The sequence below is a fragment of the Silene latifolia genome, chromosome 5 (genome assembly GCF_048544455.1).
Source record: "Silene latifolia isolate original U9 population chromosome 5, ASM4854445v1, whole genome shotgun sequence".
NCBI lineage: Eukaryota > Viridiplantae > Streptophyta > Magnoliopsida > Caryophyllales > Caryophyllaceae > Silene > Silene latifolia.
The window spans coordinates 31597596-31621299 of NC_133530.1; the positions used below are offsets into that span (position 1 = coordinate 31597596).

Here is a 23704-nt window from a genome sequence, read left to right on the forward strand (position 1 = left end):
AAAATTACTGTAATTCCATTACGGTCCAAACTGTAACAATACATACTTGAATAAAAGAAGCACCATATACTGCAACATTATTCAGCAATTTCAACACCAGCATCCACATCTAATAATAAGATCAATAAAATAAGACAACACCAGCATGTTGGGAAATGTGTCCTCAACAATAGTGCGATCACATGATTTAAATATCATTATTAAATCTCATTTTAAGAATACATGTGGGATGTAATATTTTACAGTCAACTGGTCCACACATATCGGTAATGATTGGCTGACTAGAGTTTGACATTACTGTCGTGCGACGGTGGTGATCAGTTGATCCCCTTAGGTCATACCTATAGGAAAATACTCTTAATTGATTATTTAATTAATCGTATACCGATACGAGTTAATTAAATTGCTTAAAATTGACGAATGATTTTGTGAGTATAATTTACGTACCTTATTGTAAATATGATTAAATGAGACACGGTCTAAGTAATCGAATTGTTTTATTACTTAAATGAAATTATTGTTTACAGAAACAAATTGAAACGGAATGAATAAATTATTATAAATACAGAATGTTGTAGTTTATAATTTGGAAACTTTTGGTACGAGTAATTACGAATTACTAGTCGATTATGTGTATGACATATTTTATGAGTATGTTGATTTTTAATATGTTAAAAATATATTACAATTTCACATGTCAAGTTATATGTCACATATATCACAATTGACAAATGACAAAATAAAATGGACCATCCATTTTATAATAAAAGTGCCAAAATTATGGAGGGAGTTAGTGGAGAAATTGTGTTAATTGTTTAAATGAAAAACACAATGATGGAAGCTAACAAGTAGCCATGTAAACCTAAGCTTTTGAGAAGAGCAAAAATAAAAATCATTGGGCATACTACCCAAGGCCATTTTTTCGGCCAACCATAGAAGAAAAGAAAAGAGTCTTTCTTTTCAAAAATTTTTATTCATTCATTCTTCATCATCTCATTTTTCTAGTGTAAGAAAATCTATCAAAACTCTCTACGATTTATGATAATTCTAGAGAAATAAACTCACAAAATTACTACCTCTTGACCGAGATGTTCAAGAGAAAAACACAATTTATTTTGTGTCAATTTTATAGTAAAACTAATATTATTACTAGATCTAATTAATGTTGGTTGTTATGAGTGTTCCTTGGGTATATGCTTTTGGGAGGGATTCTATATTTGAATCCTTGTTCTTCCATTTGGAGAGCTCAAGAACAAGTAAGTAGGAGAACTCACTTGTGCCCTTATATCCGAAAATCCAATGTAAGATGAAGATTTCTTCTTTGTATTGTTTATTAGTTTGCATGCATAAGATCACTAATTAATTTTATGACAAATTAAAATAAAACATATATGAGTATGTTAGTATATAGATCTACTTTTCCTTCAATCGGTATCATGAGCCATGGTTGTTTGCATGCAAATCGGTTAAAAGTTTTTCCGAGTTATAAGAATAACATATAAAACTTGTATAATTTGTGTTATTATGATATATCACGAAATTAATTTGTGCATGTTAAAATTTCTGGTCCTAAAATGTTTTTAGTATATTTTGGTTAATTTACGGATTTTTATTGTTCTTATTATACAATAATGGCATTAAAATATGATTTTATGGGTAAAAATGTCATTTTTGGACTAAAATTAGCTAAACTTCGAATTTTCCAGTGATTTTTGGATATGTTGTCACATATATTATTTTGAGATAACCTGTGAAGTTTCATAATTTTTGGACTTCTCATGCTCGAAAAATGGATTTTTCATTATTAAATTCGGATTTAGGTGAAAAATAGGTTAATATGAGATAAATTTCGAATCTGGTCATAGAAATTTAGTATGTTGTCACATGCAATTTTACAAGATGTGTGTAAAATAATAGGCTATAGTGAAGTCTTTTTGCATGATTTATGGATTTTTGAAGAAAAATGGCATGAATAGTGACTTTATTAGTGAAATATTAGTAAAACATACTCTATGTCTAAGGAAAAACATCATATGTTGCATTTTATTATTTTTTTTTCAGATCTAAAATTGAAAAGTTGTTGAATATAATTTTTCTCATGTTTTTATGATTATTTTGTTAAAACCGATAAACCGCAATATTGTTTTTCCGGATAAATTTCGAAATTTTTAACCTAAAGTTTTTGAACATTATGAGTGTCATGGTATTTTTCCAGAATGTTCATGAGTTTAAATTTTGAATTTTGAATTTATTTGAAATTTTGTGATATATTTGAAGTTTATAGCTTATTTTTGTAATTTTAGGTCCATTAGTGAACAATTTTTAGAAATATGAGTTAATTATGGTCAAATAATTAGTGAAGACTAATTTTTTGAGTCCTAAGTGGTTAGGGTAATTAACTTATGCATAAATATGAATTTATGTAATTTTGTGATTATAAAATGTTGAAATCACGCAAATCCGTAAAAACCGAGTAATATACGATATTGGCTATTTAAAGGCGATTTAGCATAAAATTGGGCATGTTCATACATATTATAATGCTGCATTTTATTTATGATTGTCATAATTTTATTTATGTAATTTTGAATTATGTAATTTTTACTTAGTATGGCCTTAGTTTTAATTGGTATTACCCGAAATGTATGGGAATATCGATTCGGTTGTAATTTATTGTGATCTCGTATCACCGTCTTGTAATTTAATAGATTTATTTTTTTATAGTTACAAATGTATAATAGGAAATTATGTAATTTGTTATGTAATTTTATTTATTCCGGAGTTCCATAAAGACGGATTTCTTAAAGAAGGTGATACATAAAGACGGTGTTACCTCGAGATGCGTGCCTCAACCGAAGTTCAAGGGACCAATGGAGTTGGTTTCCGAATATGTAATAGTTAAATAGTTTTTCTATTTTAGGAAGCCATACTAAGATTTAAATTTATGCTTTGCATTTTAATTATATGTTGCATGCATCGCTAAATCGTCATAACTAAAACATGCATTGTCATTTTTATCGAGTTTATCGACCGTGTCAATTATAATTATCGTAGTTCACCGCTTTAGTTCACTTAAAACGTGATAGATAATAAATTGACATGACCTCTCGCTAAAATAAACAATTGAGAATTAGCCTTACCAAATAGTAGAAACCATGAAAACCTATTTCGTGAGGGAGTGCGCTCGGCCACACCGGGGTACAAACTTTGTTACGTAGGGGAAGTGGGTGATAAATGTCTATCCACCGAATTCATGTTGATAAGGGATGTATCGGCTACACCGTGCCCAAGTTGATGTGGATTTGGATTATGGACACATTTATTCGAAATTTGGGTTGAACTCAACAAAAGTTTTTTGATAAGGGATGGCCACACCGTGCCCTTGTCGGATGTGTTTTGGGCTAAAGATAAATGTTAATGTAATTTTATCGACCAAGAGTTCTAAAAGTAGAATCGATTAAAGAGTTAATCCACCGAGTTATATTGATAAGGGATGTATCGGCCACACCGTGCCCAAGTTAATATGAATTTGGATCTTGGAATCATTTATCATAGTTGGGTAGAGGTCACTATGTAAATGCTATACTTGTTTACAAGTATTATTAAAACGATAAATGTAAAGTTTTTTCCACTATTCCGTTATTACATTGTTCTATTTCTTTACCACATTCATATACGATATCATTTCGATTTTTGATTCATATCTCCATTAATCCATCGTTACTAAAGACAAATTTGAATTTTCTTCTAAAGACCTCGGATTAACCATTGCTAAGGATCTCTTGCAAAGAGTATAGATTAAAGTTATTCATTATCAAACAGGTTTTTGATTCTAGACTAACACATCTACTTACAATGGATTGTTTTTCATGTACTTAAATGAATTAAGTACCTTGAAGCGATAAATTGTTTTGGTAATTAGTTTTATCAAGAATTCGTAATTGACCAAAATAACGCAACCACTTCAATGAAAGTTTTAAGACTAAAACGAACAAATGAAGAGTGATCTTCATGAATTCAATTTTGCTTCTCAAAGCAAAGACTCATTGAAATAAGTGGGAGCATTCTCTTAAACCGTTAAGATGAGGACGAGGTTCAAGAAGTAAGGATTATAATGGAATTGATACAAGGTAATGTTAAAGGTAAAGTTGTTGAGAATAACGATACTAAACCTATCAATCCCGAACGATAAAGTTTCCATTGTCTTAAATGTTGGACACAAGAAAGGAAACTACCCCAAATTATTGAAGAATCAACAAGTTAGTTGTGGGACATCTAATGGGACCTTCTTCTTTAAATGTTTATTTGATTAAATATAAATTTTGCTAGTACCACTTCGTCAATATTAGAAACCAAAGGAGGTTTTCATCATTGTATTCGACACATAAGATAATTAGAATATGACGACTAGCAACAATAATGTCGAGAGATAGAGTAATTGTGTACTCAATCTAGTTTTTGGATTTAAAGTTGTACTTAATTGTGACTATTAAGTGCATAAACTCTAAATAAGAATATAAACTTGTTAAGATACAAAAGAGGTTTTCACTTTTGTGACCCTATACACCACGATTTGATGTATGGCTAGCCCATTATCAAGGTGATTATATTCTAAACCAAACTAGAATAATATATCATGTAGATGATGTAAGATCAAATTGGTAACCCAAGATTAAACCTTAAATTTTGGAATGATGAACGCAAAGAGTTATGGAGTACTCTTGAAACCATTAGATTGTTAATGGTATATGCGTATCTTGTATTCAAAGCAAGATGTCTCGTGCCTTTTGGTTGAAAAGGAGATCGAGGTTGTAAATCATCGATCCAAAAAAGGTTGATCATTTTCTTTTACCAACGATTTAAGTTGACGCTAATGTGTTCACTTAATAAGGTAAATAGAAAAATCTTTGAAGAATTTTAAAGAGTTCAAGGAATCACGATTTAGTCGTGATGGGATTATCAAAGTGAAGACTTTGATATAAGCCAAAGGAAATGTGATATAGTATCACAAGTTAATCTCTCTTAGCACGCATTATGGAATAATGTGTGGTTGGATAAGAAATCAAACGCTATTCGATATGGTTTGGACTTCAATCAAGTTACTTTGAGTTACTTGATCCTTTTGGGGATTTTATCATTTTTGTCTAAATTATTTTTCCATTAAATCGAATCATATGAGATATGAAATGGTAAGAGTACCATGTTTGTAAGTTTTCACAAGAAACAAATGCTTATTTTTCCCTCTTCAATTATCACGAGTACGACGGGTTTGCGGCTCGTGAAGCTGTCTTTCTAAAATACAAGTTTATTTCTAGAAGACAGAGTGGGAGAAAATTATTCAAGAGCCACAATGAATGTTATGTCGCAAGAAACTGGTCTTTCTTGGCTACATGAGACGTTTTGTGTAAGACATTGTTTCTTTAAAACCTAGGAGGTTAAATTCGTCACTTGTTAAAAATGATGAATTCATGCTACTTTTAAGAAAGTAAAGAGCTTATAACTTACAAAAGAAATTTGTTTGATTCAAGTTGATTACTTCTGGAAAGTAATCAACAAATGACTTATATAAGAGTGTTTAAGTCGCAACTCATTACAAGGCTTAGAGCCATGAGAATCCGAAATAAAAGGCTTGATTAGTGACAAAGGGTTTTGCACTAATAAAGACAGATTTCAAGGTTTGATTGGTTGCAAAGGGTCTTGCACCAATTGAATTGCTTAAGTCTATTTGGATCTTCTTAGGGATTGTGTTTCATTATTATGAAATACATAGCGAGTGAATCTAAAACCGACTTCTTCAATAGAAGGAATGTATTCAATACATGTCTTGAGTTTAGTAGATTCTTGCAATCCTAAGATAATGTGAAACTTAAGAGAGGGTCTTAAGTAGGACATCAATGAGTTAGAATCAACATTTTGATCATGTGATAAAACATTTCTCGATAAGTCGAGAAGTTGTGTTTATACATGAAGTTTAGTGGGAGTTACGGAAACTTTAATTAGTCCGATATGTGGATGACATATTGATCATTGAGAATGATTTAAGACTTTTGGAGTATTATAATACATCTTTAATATCCGGATTTATGAAGATAAATCCACATGATATTAGCGTCAAATAAGAAGTCTTATGTTCATAAGATTCATGACTAAGTTCAATAAAATTGAACATGTTTGATTGATTCCATTTGCTTCCGCTGCCGGATCAATTAAATGAGTAATGATGTATAACAATTCATATACTTTGAGTATGATGAATTGTTTTCAAAATCGAATTTAAGTAATCTTTACCAAGTAAGCAATAAAGATGACCCTTAAGTGCTTGCAGAAGCATTAAGGCTATGATGCAAAGTGTTTATGATGCAATTTTGTGTAAGGGTATTATACAAGTGACAATTGACAATTGAGATTGCGCATGGTTTCCGACAACACATAAGGATTTGTAAGATACCATTGTGGCAATGTTAATTAAGAAGTAGATTTTCTAGAATCGTTCTAGGCAATAAAGAACAATGAGAGATATTTATAACGGAAATTGAGTACACTTGCAATCATGAGATGTGCAAGAAGGATGAGTCCGCACCTTTGTGAAAACAGTGGGAGCTATTCTTAGGCTAGAGGGCCTATGTCTTGATTGGATCTCGACACGTACTCAGAAAGTTTTGTAATGCAAATGTATACATTACAAAGGAAAACGAGTATGTAATAAGGTTGAGTAAGGTACAAGAAATTGATAAAACCTACTAACCAAAACCTTCTCAAAGGCTAAACATGATGAGTCATGTCATTTCAATTGAATTGAAATGAACAACTACGTACAAGATCAAATTAGATTATAGAACATGAAATAGTAATCAAGCATTGACTATTCATATGTGATAATCGCATTTGTCGTTCGAGTTTTACTTTAAAACTCTTTTATTATACTTTGTTACATCCAAACGGGTTGTAGAGACAATGTTGAACCCCGTTAAAGTGAACCCGGATTAACATAGTATTAGCCCATAGTCGCTTGTATGAGGTGACGTCTCGAAGTGACTAGAGTGTGATGCGATTGATGGCAAGTTCAAGTGCCATAGAGTCATGTGAGATGACTAGTCGATCACATAGGCAGACTATTAGGAACACCTTGTCGGGCCTTATGACCGCTTATAGAGTTCTGGCAATTTATATAGCCTGGTCGTGGCGAGAGCTACTATAGTATTCTAATGAGTCGATTCTTTTGACTAAAGACTGTTCACCTAACATGGCACAGTTTCAGATTAACTTTGATTTGTGTTACTACGACCTTCGTAAATGGGGTCAAATGGGCATATTTTGGGTTATGATGGTTGTGGCTAGTCGAAGGGAATGAGTAAGATAGGAATTGTCCATCCCCTTGTCAGGGTTAAAACAATATCTCAGGGCCACTCGAGGAGTAATGAACTGGAAATGCGTGGCCACGCTCGGAAGGTATCCAGAGTGGATAAATCCGGTCAAACAGTTATTCTCCAGATCGAGGAAACCACTCTCGATATGATCACTTGCAAGTACGACCTGAAAGACACCTTGCATTGAGTGGGAGATAGTAATAGGACAAGAGAATTGGTGACGCACACTTGTCGAGGACAAGTGGGAGATTGTTGGGAAATGTGTCCTCAACAATAGTGCGATCACATGATTTAAATATCATTATTAAATCTCATTTTAAGAATACATGTAGGATGTAATATTTTACTATCAACTGGTCCACACATATCGGTAATGATTGGTGACTAGAGTTTGACATTATCTTGTCGTGCGACGGTGGTGATCAGTTGATCCCCTTAGGTCATACCTATAGGGAAATACTCTTAATTGATTATTTAATTAATCGTATACCGATACGAGTTAATTAAATTGCTTAAAATTGACGAATGATTTTGTAAGTATAATTTACGTATCTTATTGTAAATATGATTAAATGAGACACGGTCTAAGTAATCGAATTGTTTTATTACTTAGATGAAATTATTGTTTACAGAAACAAATTGAAACGGAATGAATAAATTATTATAAATACAGAATGTTGTAGTTTATAATTTGGAAACTTTTGGTACGAGTAATTACGAATTACTAGTCGATTTTGTATATGACATATTTTATTAGTATGTTGATTTTTAATATGTTAAAAATACATTACAATTTCACATGTCAAGTTATATGTCACATATATCACAATTGACCAATGACAAAATAAAATGGACCATCCATTTTATAATGAAAGTGCCGAAATTATGGAGGGAGTTAGTGGAGAAATTGTGTTAATTGTTTAAATGGAAAACACAATGATGGAAGCTAACAAGTAGCCATGCAAACCTAAGCTTTTGAGAAGAGCAAAAATAAAAAGCATTGGGCATACTACCCAAGGCCATTTTTTCGGTCAACCATAGAAGAAAAGAAAAGAGTCTTTCTTTTCAAAAATTTTTATTCATTCATTCTTCATCATCTCATTTTTCTAGTGTAAGAAAATCTATCAAAACTCTCTACAATTTATGATAATTCTAGAGAAATAAACTCACAAAATTACTACCGCTTGACCGAGATGTTCAAGAGAAAAACACAATTTATTTTGTGTCAATTTTATAGTAAAACTAATATTATTACTAGATCTAATTAATGTTGGTTGTTATGAGTGTTCCTTGGGTATATGCTTTTGGGAGGGATTCTATATTTGAATCCTTGTTCTTCCATTTGGAGAGCTCAAGAACAAGTGAGTAGGAGAACTCACTTGTGCCCTTATATCCGAAAATCCAATGTAAGATGAAGATTTCTTCTTTGTATTGTTTATTAGTTTGCATGCATAAGATCACTAATTAATTTTATGACAAATTAAAATAAAACATATATGAGTATGTTAGTATATAGATCTACTTTTCCTTCACAGCATGCATGCATACTGCATATCTAAGCTACAGGATTTACCATGCCATGCAAATTTGGGAATTTTTATTTAACAATATAATGACCATTATTGATTTACCAATAAATTAAACCATCAAATTATTGGTATGAAAATGACTCAAAATGTTGGTCGTCCATATCACTGTGTCCTGATGAACTATCTCAGGATCGGGGACGTTTCTTGGATGTCATAGTTTCTTCGTTAACCCAAATACCTTCACCATGGTCATCACGCATATAGATGCTTTCAGTGTCCTCATGATCAGTGTCAACATCGTCGAAATAAGATACAGTGGTAGACTGATCCATTCCCTCAAAAACGACATCCTGATCATCATCACCATTATCGGATGGACTACTCCTTCTACTCCTTATAGACAGTACAACAGACCACTTCTTATCCATAGGATCGGTGACATAGAACACTTGTTTAGCTTGGGATGCCATTATTAAAGGATCATCCTTATTATTGCCAACCTTACCCAGATTAACCAACGTAAATCCCATCTTATCCTGAAATCAATGTAATCTAGTACCAATATTTCTTGAATAACACCATAATAAAGGCATTTTCCCCAAATAGGCTTTTTATCTTTTGAAGTAGCAAAGTGCATTGCCTCAAATTCAGAACTCACACCACTATTTTGCATTGTGCTCAACTCATCTTGCTCGCGGGTGTAAAAAGTATATCCATTAATGGCAAAACTGTTGTAAAAGGTGACCCTGACATTTGGACCTAAACCAAGACTTAGTAACCTAGGAGACACTACTACAAAAATGGGCAAAGGAATCACTAATAACACACCAGTTTGATTTTCAAACCGGTCTCTTATTATAAGAAACCATTGATTCTACAAAACCGGTTTCATAGAAATTGATAACAAATGTGTTGTAAATAAAACCGGTCTCTTATCTTTTTATTAAATAAAAAATTCAATCTAATAATAATATAATGGGCCTTCAACATACTTAGTAATTCCTAATTAAACAAATAACACCACGTTCAATCCTTAATACTCACGTTTCCCAGATAAGCTTCGTGCCAAAATTTGCCGCCGTTTTTTTCCAGCCAAAAACCCCAAAGTATTCATCAGTTGTAAGCATCCAACCATTATTCCATCTTCTCTTTCGTTTATCACCACCGATCATCGGAGCAGTAGTCGACGTCACCGAAGCAGCAACCTCGCTCTTTCAGGTAATTTTTTATGTGAATTGCAATTACAGATTTTGCAGTAATTGATTACAGTTTTGGGTTAATTGATTACAGTTTTGGGTTAATTGAAATTATAGATTTTGTTTCAAATTTAATTGTTCTTATGTTGAGAAATTATAGATTGCAGTAATTCGATTTGTTCATGCTTTTTGAATCAGACAATACAGTAGGCCATTAGGGTAGGATTTTGATTTTTTTGATTAAAAATCCACTATGAATTCCTTGTTATTTGTCTATTATTTGTTTAATTTAGTATATTTTCTATTCCTAGTAATGCGATTGATTAGTTTTAATTAAATGATAGGTTTCGATTGTTCGAACTATTACCGTATTAAGTTTTTATGTTGCCTCTAATTACTGCAACTCGGTTGAAGTAAAAGTGTTATTTGGTTCTTAATTTATGATTGAATAGGTTACAAAGCTAATAGTGATTAAGTTAGTGAGTTCAATTTCATTTGAAAATTATGATCTGAAATATAGAAACTAGAATAGTGAGTTCAGAATCCTAGTCCTATTGCACGGACATATATAAAATATGTATATAAATTGTGTTTAAAAATTTTTTGGTTACGACATTATATGAAATATTATGTTGAATGAAATATCACCGTCTTACACAAACGATTTGCTGTTCAAAGATATGTATGAACTCACGTAATAAAAAAAAACCTTAAAAGTCGGAATTAAAAATGAGCAAATGCAAAAGAACAATAATAATATTGCTGTAGCATTCGATCGTCTAGAGCAAATAATGTTCTCTAATTAGATACAATATTTGATATAATATTCAAATGACTACACTTTTTCCAATTCATTCTCAGATTCTCGGTGATAGAGAATGGAATATGATCTTTATATGCCTACTTGTTCTAGAACTTAAAAGACATGTACTTCATACTACATAACAAACAACTCTTCCGATCCCTGCATACCGTGGATGAACAATACCTTCTCATACACTATCACTCTAATCTACTAAGATTTCATCAACAACAAACTCTTTGCTCCAATGTACAATGTCCTTCATCATGGTGATTGTTGAATGATTTTTAGACCTTGATATCTCTTGCTTCCTAGGAGTTGACATATTCCATATCATTTGTTTCACAGAAGAATTTGTAAATTTATGTCTTCCGTGGTTCCTTCGACACGATTGGACATATTCCATATCCTTTTGAAGCGACTTATTAGGGGGTGTTTGGTTGGGTGGGTTGGAATGGAATGGATTTGAGCCATTTATGTGTTTTGTTGGGGCATTTTGAAATGGAGTTATAATTTCACCCGAAACCCTTGGAATCCTATCCACCTTCCCCCTCAAGGTTCTAACTCCATTCCCTCTCCATATAATTCTAAATTAAACCAACAATAATTAATATGTATAGGGTTCTAAATCCATTGTTCCATAGTATCTCATTCCATTTCAATCCATTCCGACCCTTTGAACCAAACGCCCCTTGATTAATTACAGGCATAGTGAATGTAATTGTCATCTTGACGATGCCTTCTTGATGAGTTCACTTTGTCTCTTCTTTCTGCCGTCATCAAGATGCCCTAGATCCTGACCAAAAAGGTGAAACAATAGTACCACTTAATCAAAATCATCCCCAAGCATTTAAAAGCAATAAGCTAATGCAAGTGTTGTACATAATTCTTCTTGACAAGATAAAATTCAATTAAATTTGTACAAAAACACAAAGAGCATTTCAACAATACACTTGTCTTATGAGGCATTCTTTTATTTATTATCGCGAGCCTTCTCCTAGTAAACTTTACTCAACATTCTCATGCAAGTCTTTCTCCCTATTTTAATCTCTCCTTTTATTTTCTCTTTAATATCACAGTGGTACTTGTTTTAGTCCCCCGTGTCTAATGGTATGGCATATTGTTCTAATAAATTTATGTTCTTCTATTGTATAGCACTTTGTTTATTTATTAATTTGCCACCAAGAAGAAACTAATGCCTCGACCATGCAGGGGGTTATGAGACCTCAATCATACTTAAGCCATAGTTTATTACGCAACTTATACATACACTCTAATCATTTTCTCATCAAACGACTTGCTTGAATTAAAATGCATATCCATATCTCAAGTTGTGAAAACAATATGCTAGCTCGCAAAACCATTTAGATACAACGAAAAGTACTTAAAACACTAAGGCATGGCCATATAGATTCTTATGTCATCGAATAACAATTTACTCACAATGTTTTCCGAGTCAAGTGGAAATGTGGAATACCTTTATATATAGTAATATTTCTTCGAACAATACTTGGTAATATTGAGAACTAAAATCTTTACAACCCTATAAGAAATACCGATGTTATCTTTGTAATATTTGTTTTTTTAGTTATCAAACAATAGAAGCCTAATCTCAAAGTAAGTATAGTGAAATCTTAATCAATTAAATTGCAGCACAATCAAACGTGTTTATCAAATTTCTTTCCAAGTTCTTAGATTTATTATATAGAAAACATTCAAATTTGTGGCATAATATATTCCTTCAATTATCATGAATACAAAATCACATAGATATGACTAAAAAAAAGTACTCTCTATGTCGCGGTCATTTGTTGTCCTTTCCATTTTGGGTATCTCAATCAATTGTTGTCCTTTCTATTTTAGGAATGCATTTGATGAACAATTTGGTCCTTCACACTCAATTTGTCCCACTTGTCATTTAGTAATTGACCATCTCATCTCTCGGTCTTTGTGCCAAAATCAAAGTACAAAAAATGACCGGGACGGAGGGAGTAGTATATAGAATCAAATCTTTCGAAAAGGGAGAAATCAGATGTACCAAAAACCCCAAGGACACCAAATTGATCAGTCTAAAAGAGAGAAATCAAATATCATAAAAAAAAAAAAAAGCAAATAGAAAATAACCAATTGACCATACTAAGTAAACATTTGAAAAACAATGGCAGAAACAAATTAAAGGTTATTGAAGCTTACCTGAATCAATACCTTCTGTCCAGGAGTCCAGGATTAAACATCAGAGGTAATGAAATGTGAGAGTAGAATTAGGATATGAATTAGTTCGTTTGCTTCCAAACATGCTAAACAGAAGCACTTATTACAACATTAAGGAGTCTGTTATGAAATCTTGTATTATTTCTTCAATTCTGCCAGTTGGTAATGTTCTGACCCCTGAAAGACTTATCCATCCATGGCTCCAACTTTGAGAGTAATATCCTGCTACAACAACAGTAAAAAAAGAGATGGGTAACGGTCTCCTCAGCTCCTTCACAAATGCAGCACAGACCGTTGTCACACACTCAAATCTTGCTCAGTTTTTTTTTTGGTAAAAATGTGAGAATATATTAATAAATATAAATAATAATTACTTCATCATTCAAGTGATTAGAATCACCCTACAAAACTTCATTCTTGTACTCATACTGCATTCTTATTCCTGTCAGAAGTACTTACCTTAGAAGTTTAATTTAAATTAAACTTGTCAGAACTACTTAGTAGTTTGTATAAGCTCAACCAAAATAATCTTATGTGTTTGTGTAGATATGGATCGGAGTTGGATATCAACATCAAAACCGGGTGACCCCGAGTATATAGCTGGTGTAAAAGACTTTATCGATTTTGCTGTTAAGAACTCTAGAGGTCGTACAAGGTTGCCTTGTCCTTGTTATAAATGTCATAATTTTCTGCATAAAAGAGTTGATGAAATACTTAATCATCTAAGCAAATCAGCTTTTGATAGAACATATACTATTTGGATTTGGCATGGGGAAGATAGGGAAGAAAATGTTCGGACTAATACGCCCGAAGTTCATACAAGTAATGAGGGTGATAGGATAGAGGATATGTTACGAGACGTTCAAGAAAAGTTTGATGAAAATCCGGCTGCATTCGAGTCGTTGTTAACTGATTCCGAAAAGCCCTTATACACAGGCTGCAAAAAATACACGAGACCATCAAGTGTACTTAAATTATATAATCAAGGCAACTCACGGTCGAGTGATACGGGTTTTCTGAGAATTACTTGAAGTAGTGAAAGATATGCTTCCAAGTGATAATGTTCTCCCTAGTAAAACATATGAGGCAAAAAAGATATTATGCTCAATGAGCTTACCTTATGAAAAAATTCATGCCTGCCGTAACGATTGTATACTATATTATAATGAGTATGAATTATTAAAGAGTTGCCCTACTTGTAATGTCTCACGGTACAAAAAAAAGGAAGGAATTCCGGCTAAGGTCTTGTGGTACTTTCCTATTATACCAAGATTTGAACGTCTTTATTCGAATGCTAGTGATGCAAAAAATTTGACATGGCATCATGATGGCGGGAATTAAGGATGGTAAACTTAGACACCAAATTGACTCCCAACGGAGGTTTATTGATGGAAAATTTCCCGAGTTTGGTAAAGAAAGTCGAAACTTGCGCCTTGCATTGTCTACAGATGGCATGAATCCATTTCGTTCTCTTAGTACAACCTATAGTACTTGGCCTGTAATTTTGGTTACGTACAACCTACCTCCTTGGCTATGCATGAAAAGAAAGTTCATGATGCTTTCCTTGTTAATTTCTGGCCCTAAACAGCCAGGAAACGACATCGACGTGTACTTAGCACCCCTTATAAATGATTTGAAAATTTTATGGGAGACGGGTGTAGAAGTTTATGATGCATATCGAAATGAGTCATTTAACCTTAGAGCAATGTTGTTTTGCACTATCCAAGATTATCCCGTATACGGTAATTTGTCTGGATATACCGTTAAAGGAAAAGCACCTTGTCCTATATGTGAGGATGGTACTACGGGAAAGTGGCTTAAATCATCTAAAAAGAATATTTATGATGGACATCGTTGTTTTTTGCCTGATGATCATTCTTATCGAAATTTGAAAAAGGCTTTTAATGGGGAACAAGAATTCAAAAGAAGGCCAAGAGTGTTAACTGGTATAGAAGTGTTTGAAAAGGTGAAAGACATCCGTTTATTTTTGGAAAAAATCGTGGATCCACCCTTCCTAAACAAGGATATAAGAAATGTTACGTGTTTTGGCGCTTACCTTATTGGAAACATTTGTTTGTCAGACATTCTTTGGATGTAATGCATATTGAGAAAAATGTGTGTGATAGCTTAATTGGTACACTACTAAATGTCCCGGGAAAAACAAAAGACGGTGTTAATGCTCGAGATGACTTAAAAGCATTAGGGATTAGGAAAGAATTACACATTGTTGACAAGAACAATAAAAAGTTTTTGCCTCCAGCCGCTTATACAATGTCCAGAAAAGAGAAAAAAGAATTTTGTGCGTGTTTAGCGGGTGTGAAAGTCCCTGAGGGTTATTCTTCTAATATCAAGAGTCTTGTGTCGATGGAAAATTTGAAGCTTGTAGGTCTTAAGTCTCATGATTGTCATGTTTTGATGCAACATTTACTACCCGTGGCTATTCGTTCAGTTTTGCCGAAGAATGTTCGTTCAACTATTATAAAATTGTGTTCTTTCTTTAATGCTATATATAGCAAAGTCATAGATCCTAAAGACTTGAATTCCTTGGAAAGTTCAATTGTAGTCATTCTCTGCCAATTAGAGATGTACTTTCCTCCATCATTTTTTGATGTCATGATTCATTTAACTGTTCATTTGGTGAGGGAGATCAGATTTTGCGGTCCTGTGTACTTGAGAAATCAATATCCTTTTGAAAGAGAAATGAAGACTTACAAAGGATATGTGAAGAACCACTTTAGGCCGAAGGTTGTATTCTTTGAGCGGATTCTTTGTGAAGATGTTGTAGCATATAGTAGTGCATACCTAGGAAATACAAAGATGTTTGGGATTCCTATATCACGGCATAGTGGTAGAATTGAAGGAAAAGGGACTATAAAATCAGTAAGCATATTGACTTATCTCATGAAAGCGGTGGCACACGGCTCACACTTATGTTCTTTTTAATGAGAATGAAGTTGCACCTTATATAGACATACACATTGCTTATTTACGGAAAAAAAATCGAAGAGTAAGTGAGAAATCATTACTAAGTGAACACAAAGAAGTCATTCAAAGAGTTTTGAAAGACCAGGTTATGAGAGAGCTTGAATTTGAAGATTCATCCCATTGCATATCTGATCGACTTAAGGCTTTAGCTTCTGGACCTAATTTTAATGCCTCTTTTTATTCTGGATATGTCATAAATGGTTGCACATTCTACACTAGTGAACGAGACGAGATTAGTACTATGCAGAATAGTGGGGTAACAGTAGAAGCCGAGGCTATGCATTTTGCTAGTGCCAAAGATAAACATCCCGTGTGTGGTAAAATGTTATATTATGGGGTGATTCAAGAGATCATTGAGTTACATTATTTAGGCTTCTCGGTGCCTGTTTTTAGGTGCAATTGGGTTGATTCTCATGTTGGAGTTGAACATGACGAGTTTGGGTTCACCTTGGTTAATCTTCACAAGCTTAGTAACCAGGAAGATCCGTATGTCTTGGCGCGTCAAGCAAAACAGTGTTTTATGTGGTGATCCAGGGGATAAGAGCGGTCGGTTGTTATAACACCAAGATCTCGCCTTGATATTGATGATTATGACGAGGAAGTTGAGTTGGAAGAAAGGCCAGCAACTAAATTTTTTCAAAATGAGAATTCCTCTAATGATGAGGGTGAAGATTCATTAACATATGTGCGAGACGACCATGAGGAAGGTGAATGGGTTGACAATATTAAGATAAGTAGAAAGCGTCGTCGTCAAAATAATTGAGGTGCATTTTAGTTCTGTTTATTTTTTTTTTGTGTGTGTATTTTATTGACTGCAAATTGCATAATTCGGGTAAGTTATTAGCTTGAGTTATTGTAACTTAGACCTTAACTCCTAATTTCAGAAGCCATCTCTTATCAACATTCATTATAGGGCCATGAATCAACCGTTGTATCCTCACCTGCACCACATTTTGGATCTCTAACTACAACTTTTTCAGGTCTGTATGCATTCATTTCCAACCTGCATCTGTTCCTCTCCCTCCAAATAGCATACCATCCAGCTAATTACACCATGTGACACACCTCCCTTTGCATACTAGACCATTGGGCACTACTGCCATCAAGCTTCAACTGTACCAAATTCTCTAATGCTATAAGAATTCTAGCATTGAATATACAACCTGCAAATAAATGGGAATGAGTTTCACAGCCTTAACCACAGAGAGCACAACTGTTGGACTCACACACTCCAATCCTGAACAACTTTTCTCTGGTATTCAGTGCTTAATGCTTGATCAACCAACCAACAAAGGCTGTTTTTGCAGTATTTATGAGGCTGATGGCATCATTCAGCAAAGCATTATAGTGATAGTGTTGCACATTTTTTATTTTATTTGCTTATGAAATGACTACTCAGTTTAATGTTCTTGCTATTGTTCAGATATAGTGGTTCATTTATCTGTTTGTTTATTCATGCACAAATTCTTTCAAGTTCATTAGAAATGAGTTTATGTTGTACTGTTTTTTTTTGGTGAAATATGAGTGTATATTATATATCAAGAAATATATCAATTACAGCTTATGTGACAATGGTATCAACTGATTACATCTCAAAAATTAACCGACTAAAGTCCTAAAAACTTCAGACAATCAACTCTAGCCATAACTAGCTCCTGCCCAAGCTTAAGCTTGATCCTCCCCTTTGCAGCTTCTTCAATCTGTTTCACTACTCTCTCAGGTCTGAGGAGACAGCAGTTCACACGAGCGTTATTCCTTTGAGTCCAAATAGCATAGTGATAAGCATTCAGGATGACAGCCATTGTTTTCCACTGAATAGAATCAGTAACACTTGCAGCCAGGTGACTGACAGTAGGCATATTACTTCCAATCCAATTCTCAAGAATGTGCTTGACTTTGCAGCTGTAAATATAGCTAGAGAACAAGTGATCAATAGTTTCAGGCATACTGTCACATAAAAGACAACGATCATCAGTGCAGTATCCAATTTTATGCAGTTTTTCTTTGGTATTCATCCCCCCCTGCAGCATTAACCAGGTATGTTGTACTGTTGATAATGGTAAATTGATGTTAACCTTCAACCTTTATTTTTGTAGGATTATGGCAAAAAAGAAAAAACAAGTATGCTCGTCTCGAGGTGGTTCAACTTCTTCAGATGATTCAGATATGGAAAAGTCTAATCGTAAGGACGAGAGAGGCCGTACTGTTCTTGCTAAGGTGGGGGAAGCAATTCAAAATGAAGTCAAACTTCCTTTGGATTGGCATCCAGTTCGTAAAACCCCATGTGGTAAATACGGATCAACTTTCATGCGCTATCTTGGAGTAGTTGTTCGAGAACGTCTGGCCATCACCTACTGCAGTTGGAAAGATATTCCCATATCTGAACTTAACAGCTTGTATGACCAAATCACGGTAGGAATGTGTTTCACCACATGCTATATTTAGCATGCAAAAGTCTTTCTAGCAGATGAGTTTTCTTTTACATTGTGCTTTGACAACAGATTTTCATCTTTTAAGTTTGTGATTTATTAAGGGTACCACGGATTTTCAGTTTTTAAGTTTGTGGTTTATCATTTCTTACCCCGTTTTGTGTTCGTTCAGACAGGGCAACAGTTTAATTGTTTATTTCTGGAATTTTTACCAATAATACTAGTGATTTTGTATTATCCCATAGAAAGGTTTCACAGTACCAGCACACCGTAGAAAATGGATCTTATCTCGAGCTGATGATCGATGGAGAGCTTTTAAGACTAGATTAAGAAAGCTGTGGTTGTACAAGAAGTCTGGAAAATTACGAAAAAGACCACCATGGAAATATAGGATACAGCAATCGGCTTGGGATAAATTTAAGGAAATGTGTACTACTGAGAAATTCCAGGTATTAGTTTGCATACTCTTAAAAATCTATATTTTTAATTTCTGTAAGCAAATAAAATGTTTAGTGTGTTAATGCCAAATTTTGTTTATATTTCAAGGAGGTAAGTGAAGATAGTCGAAAGCGATCAAATCTCAAAGTCTCAAGCTATCGAGGAGGCTGCCTCGGTTACCAATACTTTGAAGACGAGATTGTATGTTTGGTGAATATCTATTCATTTAAGACCTTGAATCAGCTCACTATTATTTTCGATAATATATTTTCAATTCTTGGCAGGTAAATGAAAATTTGAAAAACGGGAAGCAGGTTGATCTAGTACCTCGACATGAGTTGTGGATTAGAGCTCATTCACGTGCCAAAGATGGAGAATTTTCTTCTGATAATCCAGTAGACAAGGAAACTGCTGAAGAAATCGTAAAATACTTTTTTCTCCCACATTATTAGAGTTTTAACACTATTTTATGTACTCTCTAACACATTTCTTCAATCTTAATCTTAAGAATGTCTTGAAGACAAAACTTGAAAGAGGGGAACTTGTATTAGAGGGTGGTCGAGATGATATTTTGGCAAGAGCATTGAAGAAGCCAGAGCATGGGGGACGTGTTAGAGGCGTTGGATCAGGCATCACCATCACAGAATATTTTGGATTTTCTAAACCAACGCCACCTAGTCAAATGAGAGTTGAGTTAACTAGTTTGAAGTCCGAGATGGCTTTCTTGAAAAACAACGTACAACTTATGATGTCGTTTCTGATGAAGTGCCAAGACCCGGAGCAGATAAAGCAATTTATGGTTAGTTTTAGCCAATTAGGGAATTTTGGTAGCCAAGGCGCTGGCCAATTTACTAATTTTGATGGTCATATAAGTGGCAAAGATGGTGGTCAGCTTGGTAATTCAGCTATTCAGGGGGATGGCATGTTTGATACACGAAGCACGCAACGTGGTAATTTAGGTGGTCATAATAATGATCAATTGTGTGATATGAGTGGCCAGAATAATGGTTTCTTTACCCAGCTCTTAACAAAAGGTAACGAAAAGTAAGTTTTTTTATGTATTATTTATACTATTATGATTTCTGGCTAATTATAATTTTTGTCTAAAGGCTTGGAATATCCTTCCAACATGTCGAAATCTCAACGAAAAGACCAAGAAAAAGAACAACAACTTGATCCTTACATTGTTCCTTGGCCTGATAAAAATGTTGAAACTATTCAACAACCTGACGGTCACGATCAGCAGGCCAGTCCCTCGCCCTCAACTATTCGTCTGAATGATATAGATTATGACACACTACCTATTACTGAGTACGTATTGCCTAAGGTATGAAGTTAGACTCTGACTTGACACTCCTATTAGTGAGCACGTATTGTCTAATCGTATGTATGCAATGCTTTTTTTACGGGATCTTGGGTGTGAACATTGCTGATGTTGGTTATTAAGTTGGGTGCACTGGTTCAGTCTGACCTGATTCCTCTGTCATACCAGCAACTAAACAGTGCAGCAGTACAAACATTTTTACTATGTCTGCTCCATTTGCTTCTTGCAATCTTTAATAACCCATATGAATGAGTTAAATCAGAACATAACCACTGTCCAACCCCTTGCAAAATCTGAGCACTGTACACACAATTGTGGAAAATATGTGAATGATTTTCTTCCTGCAACTGACAAATACAGCAGAGGTTATTAGCAATTTGCAGCTGAAACAATCTACTCTTGAGCATTAGAGCTATGTTGGTAATAAGCCAGGCAATGTTCTGATCCACAACTAAAACAGATTTTCTTCCTGCAACTCTGAACAGTGTATCCTTCAGGCCTTATTTTCCAGGGAGTTTATTTATTTTGTATCTTATATTTTATATATACACTATAACGATCTTTGTATTAATGTGGAATAGGGTACTTATGATTGTTGCCTAGCGATTGAGAATGAACAAGGGATCCCAATTGTTGCAATTGGGAAAGTGTACATATCAGGGGAAACAGAAGTGACTTTGAATCATTTCAGAACTTTGTCACAAGATTATCGTCGAGTCTCTATCACTGAAGAGATTATGCCAACCGCACCATTGCCATGTCCTAATGAGGAGTGTAGTGTAGTATGCCAAGCAGTGTACGCCTTTGTTTCATGGCCAGCTCACCTAATATTTCCAAAGAAAAAGGTATGATCATATGATGCCGGGCCTATATCATTACTTCTGATTTAATCTTGGATAGTCATAATATACAAGTAATATAAGTTACTCCTACTCTAATGATTTTTTTTTATATTGTTTGTAAGTTTGATAAGCAACAAGCAGATGTGGTTGTCTCACAGTCACGATCCTCACAATCATCAACCACTAAAAAATATGACATCACTGAGGAAGATCGTGCAAAGGTGAACTCTGGTATACTGAAGGCATTAAAGAAAGAAGCTCTGGGAATGAAAAAGAGCCGTCGAAACATCCTTATATCTATTCCGGAAAATGTTTTTCACCATCAAGAAGATGTTAGACTTGATTATGAAGACCTATTTGATTTGTGCTTCCAAAAAGAGATTGGAGCAGCTCATATGTCAATTTTCATGAAGTATGTATTCAGTTTTATCTTTGAGTTTTGTAGTTTACTCTTTTCAATATGATTATTTAACTAATTGTTCAAGAAAATCATTTTAATATGTAAGGTACTTGAGCGAGTCATGTCACACCGATGGTATATCGGGGATGTATGGATTTTGTGACTCCAATCATCTCTCTCCTTTGACTCCAACCGTAGAAGAGGACCGCTCAGACTACTTATGTCGTGTTTTTGGGTGCAATGGAGGCAAAAATATTAATCAACTTTTTTTCGCTCCATTCCATGAAAAGTAAGTCTATGTACTTCTAATTATAATTCAAAGTTCTTGCTTATCATGTGCAAGTTTATTTTATTCACACTAATAAGTTAAGTACAGTCGGCATTGGATGTTAGCTGCTATAAGTCCGTGGAACGGAACTGTTTTCTGGCTTGATCCAGCGGGATCAAATAATATCAGTGAATTCGCTCAACGAATTATAAATGAGTATGCAACCCGGCCTATCACTATGCTTAACAAAATTTATTAATACTGATATCTATTATAGCGTTTTGTTCTTCTAAGTATGAGCTGATTTTTTTTTGCTAGGGGCATTATAAAATTTACCACTCTTCACCGAAAAGACATCAAGAAAATTAAAAAGAATCCGGTGAGATGGATGAACATACAGGTACGTGTATATATTAAAATCACTAAAAATATGCACTCCCCAATATTTCAATTATAATATTACTGTCATGTGAATATTTGATTTGTTTGCACTTCTTTATAATAGTGTCCTCGTCAATCTCAAGCCTCGAAGGATTGTGGATATTTTGTGTGTCGTTATATAATCGAGACTATCGCAAGTAGACGACCGATGATTCCAGATCAGGTAGATATGAAACTCACATTACTTTCTTAAAATTATGCTTAGGGGGGCCAATTTGGATGTGTGTCATTTTAATTGTGCTCAAATTACTGTCATACGATTACAACATTGAAATCATTTTGTGGATGATTTTTTAGAAAGAACACTAAAATTTGGAATCTGAATACATATTGTCACATTATTACTATTGAAAATTTTGGTCTTGAACTAGCACTCCCTGTAGCTTGTTGGTTAAAAGCTTCATAGCTTTAGTCGGGTCATATATGAGTGCTGGTGGTGTTGTTGCTGAGATTGATTTACAAGAAAATTTTGGTCTTGATTCATCCTTGCGCTTTCTTCTATGCTGCTAACACCTCTTATATAATCCTATCTGTAAAGTTTGTTAAATAGGCATGATAGAGTATAATCTTAGGTACGGGAGTATTATCTTAAGAGGTAATTCAATTTCATAGGATTCATAAACAAGGGGGTTAATTACTTGTTCATATATGAAGAAAAATAGCACTTAGCTTCTATGGTCAAGATTTTCCCTGCTAATAATAATATGTTTGCATAGTGGTGGACGTTGTGGGTGTGAGTGTGGATGGTGATGGTGATGATTGTGAATTGTGGGGATTGGTGGTGGTGGTGATAGACGATGGTGGTTGTAGATCTGATGGTGATTTGTGGGATTTTTTTTTTGCAGTACTTTCCCGGAACTTGTGGCACTTATACGCAAGAGAAAATTGACGAGATAAGAAATATGTGGGTGACATACTTATTCAGTCAAATGGAAGATGAGGAAATTGAAGATGATGATAATATGGACGCGTGATGAAGCTTGATTAAATTCTAATCATTGTTAGAAGTTTTTATTTGGAACCCATTTGTTTATTTTTCCCATTTCTTATAATTTTTAGAACACATCTACTTTATTTTTTAGAACATACATGAAGGATTTAATTTTGAAGTAGGAATTTGGATATCATCATGTATCAAATCCGGTTTTTTTATGATATATATAATTTATTGGTTCGGTTATTATTATTATTATTATTATTATTATTATTATTATTATTATTATTATTATTATTATTATTATTATTATTATTATTATTATTATTATTATTATTATTATTATTATTATTATATTGACTCGTGCATCATTATGTATATATAAAAGTCGCATCAGGCATATATTTATGCAAATTAAAGAGACCAGTTCTGTTGAGAACTAGTCTTTTAATGTCAATTAAAGAGACCGGTTTTAAGTCGTAAGCGATCTCACATACAAAGTAAAGAGACCGCTTTTAACCCATAACAGTCTCTTACG

General features: G+C 33.8%; 1 protein-coding gene across 1 annotated transcript; it reads left to right on the forward strand.

Moving 5' to 3' along the window:
* Positions 1-9950: 9950 nt before the first annotated feature.
* LOC141657187 (uncharacterized) lies at positions 9951-23347 on the forward strand. Its single transcript, XM_074464339.1, has 14 exons — positions 9951-10114; positions 18187-18502; positions 18765-18968; positions 19066-19158; positions 19242-19379; positions 19466-19991; positions 20067-20284; positions 20863-21126; positions 21246-21535; positions 21630-21812; positions 21900-22007; positions 22110-22191; positions 22297-22395; positions 23078-23347. Exons 2-14 carry the CDS (start codon positions 18191-18193, stop codon positions 23204-23206), a joined length of 2646 nt encoding a protein of 881 aa, XP_074320440.1. The 5' UTR covers positions 9951-10114; positions 18187-18190; the 3' UTR covers positions 23207-23347.
* The last annotated feature ends 357 nt before the right edge of the window (positions 23348-23704 follow it).

What these genes read in the sequence shown, in the direction of transcription:
- LOC141657187 (XM_074464339.1), top strand. Translation starts at nt 18,191, where the DNA reads ATGGCAAAAAAGAAAAAACAAGTATGCTCGTCTCGAGGTGGTTCAACT. An exon ending in AATACTTTGAAGACGAGATT is followed by an intron (nt 19,159 to 19,241) that starts GTATGTTTGGTG and finishes AATTCTTGGCAG; the next exon opens with GTAAATGAAAATTTGAAAAA. An exon ending in TAATATTTCCAAAGAAAAAG is followed by an intron (nt 21,127 to 21,245) that starts GTATGATCATAT and finishes ATTGTTTGTAAG; the next exon opens with TTTGATAAGCAACAAGCAGA.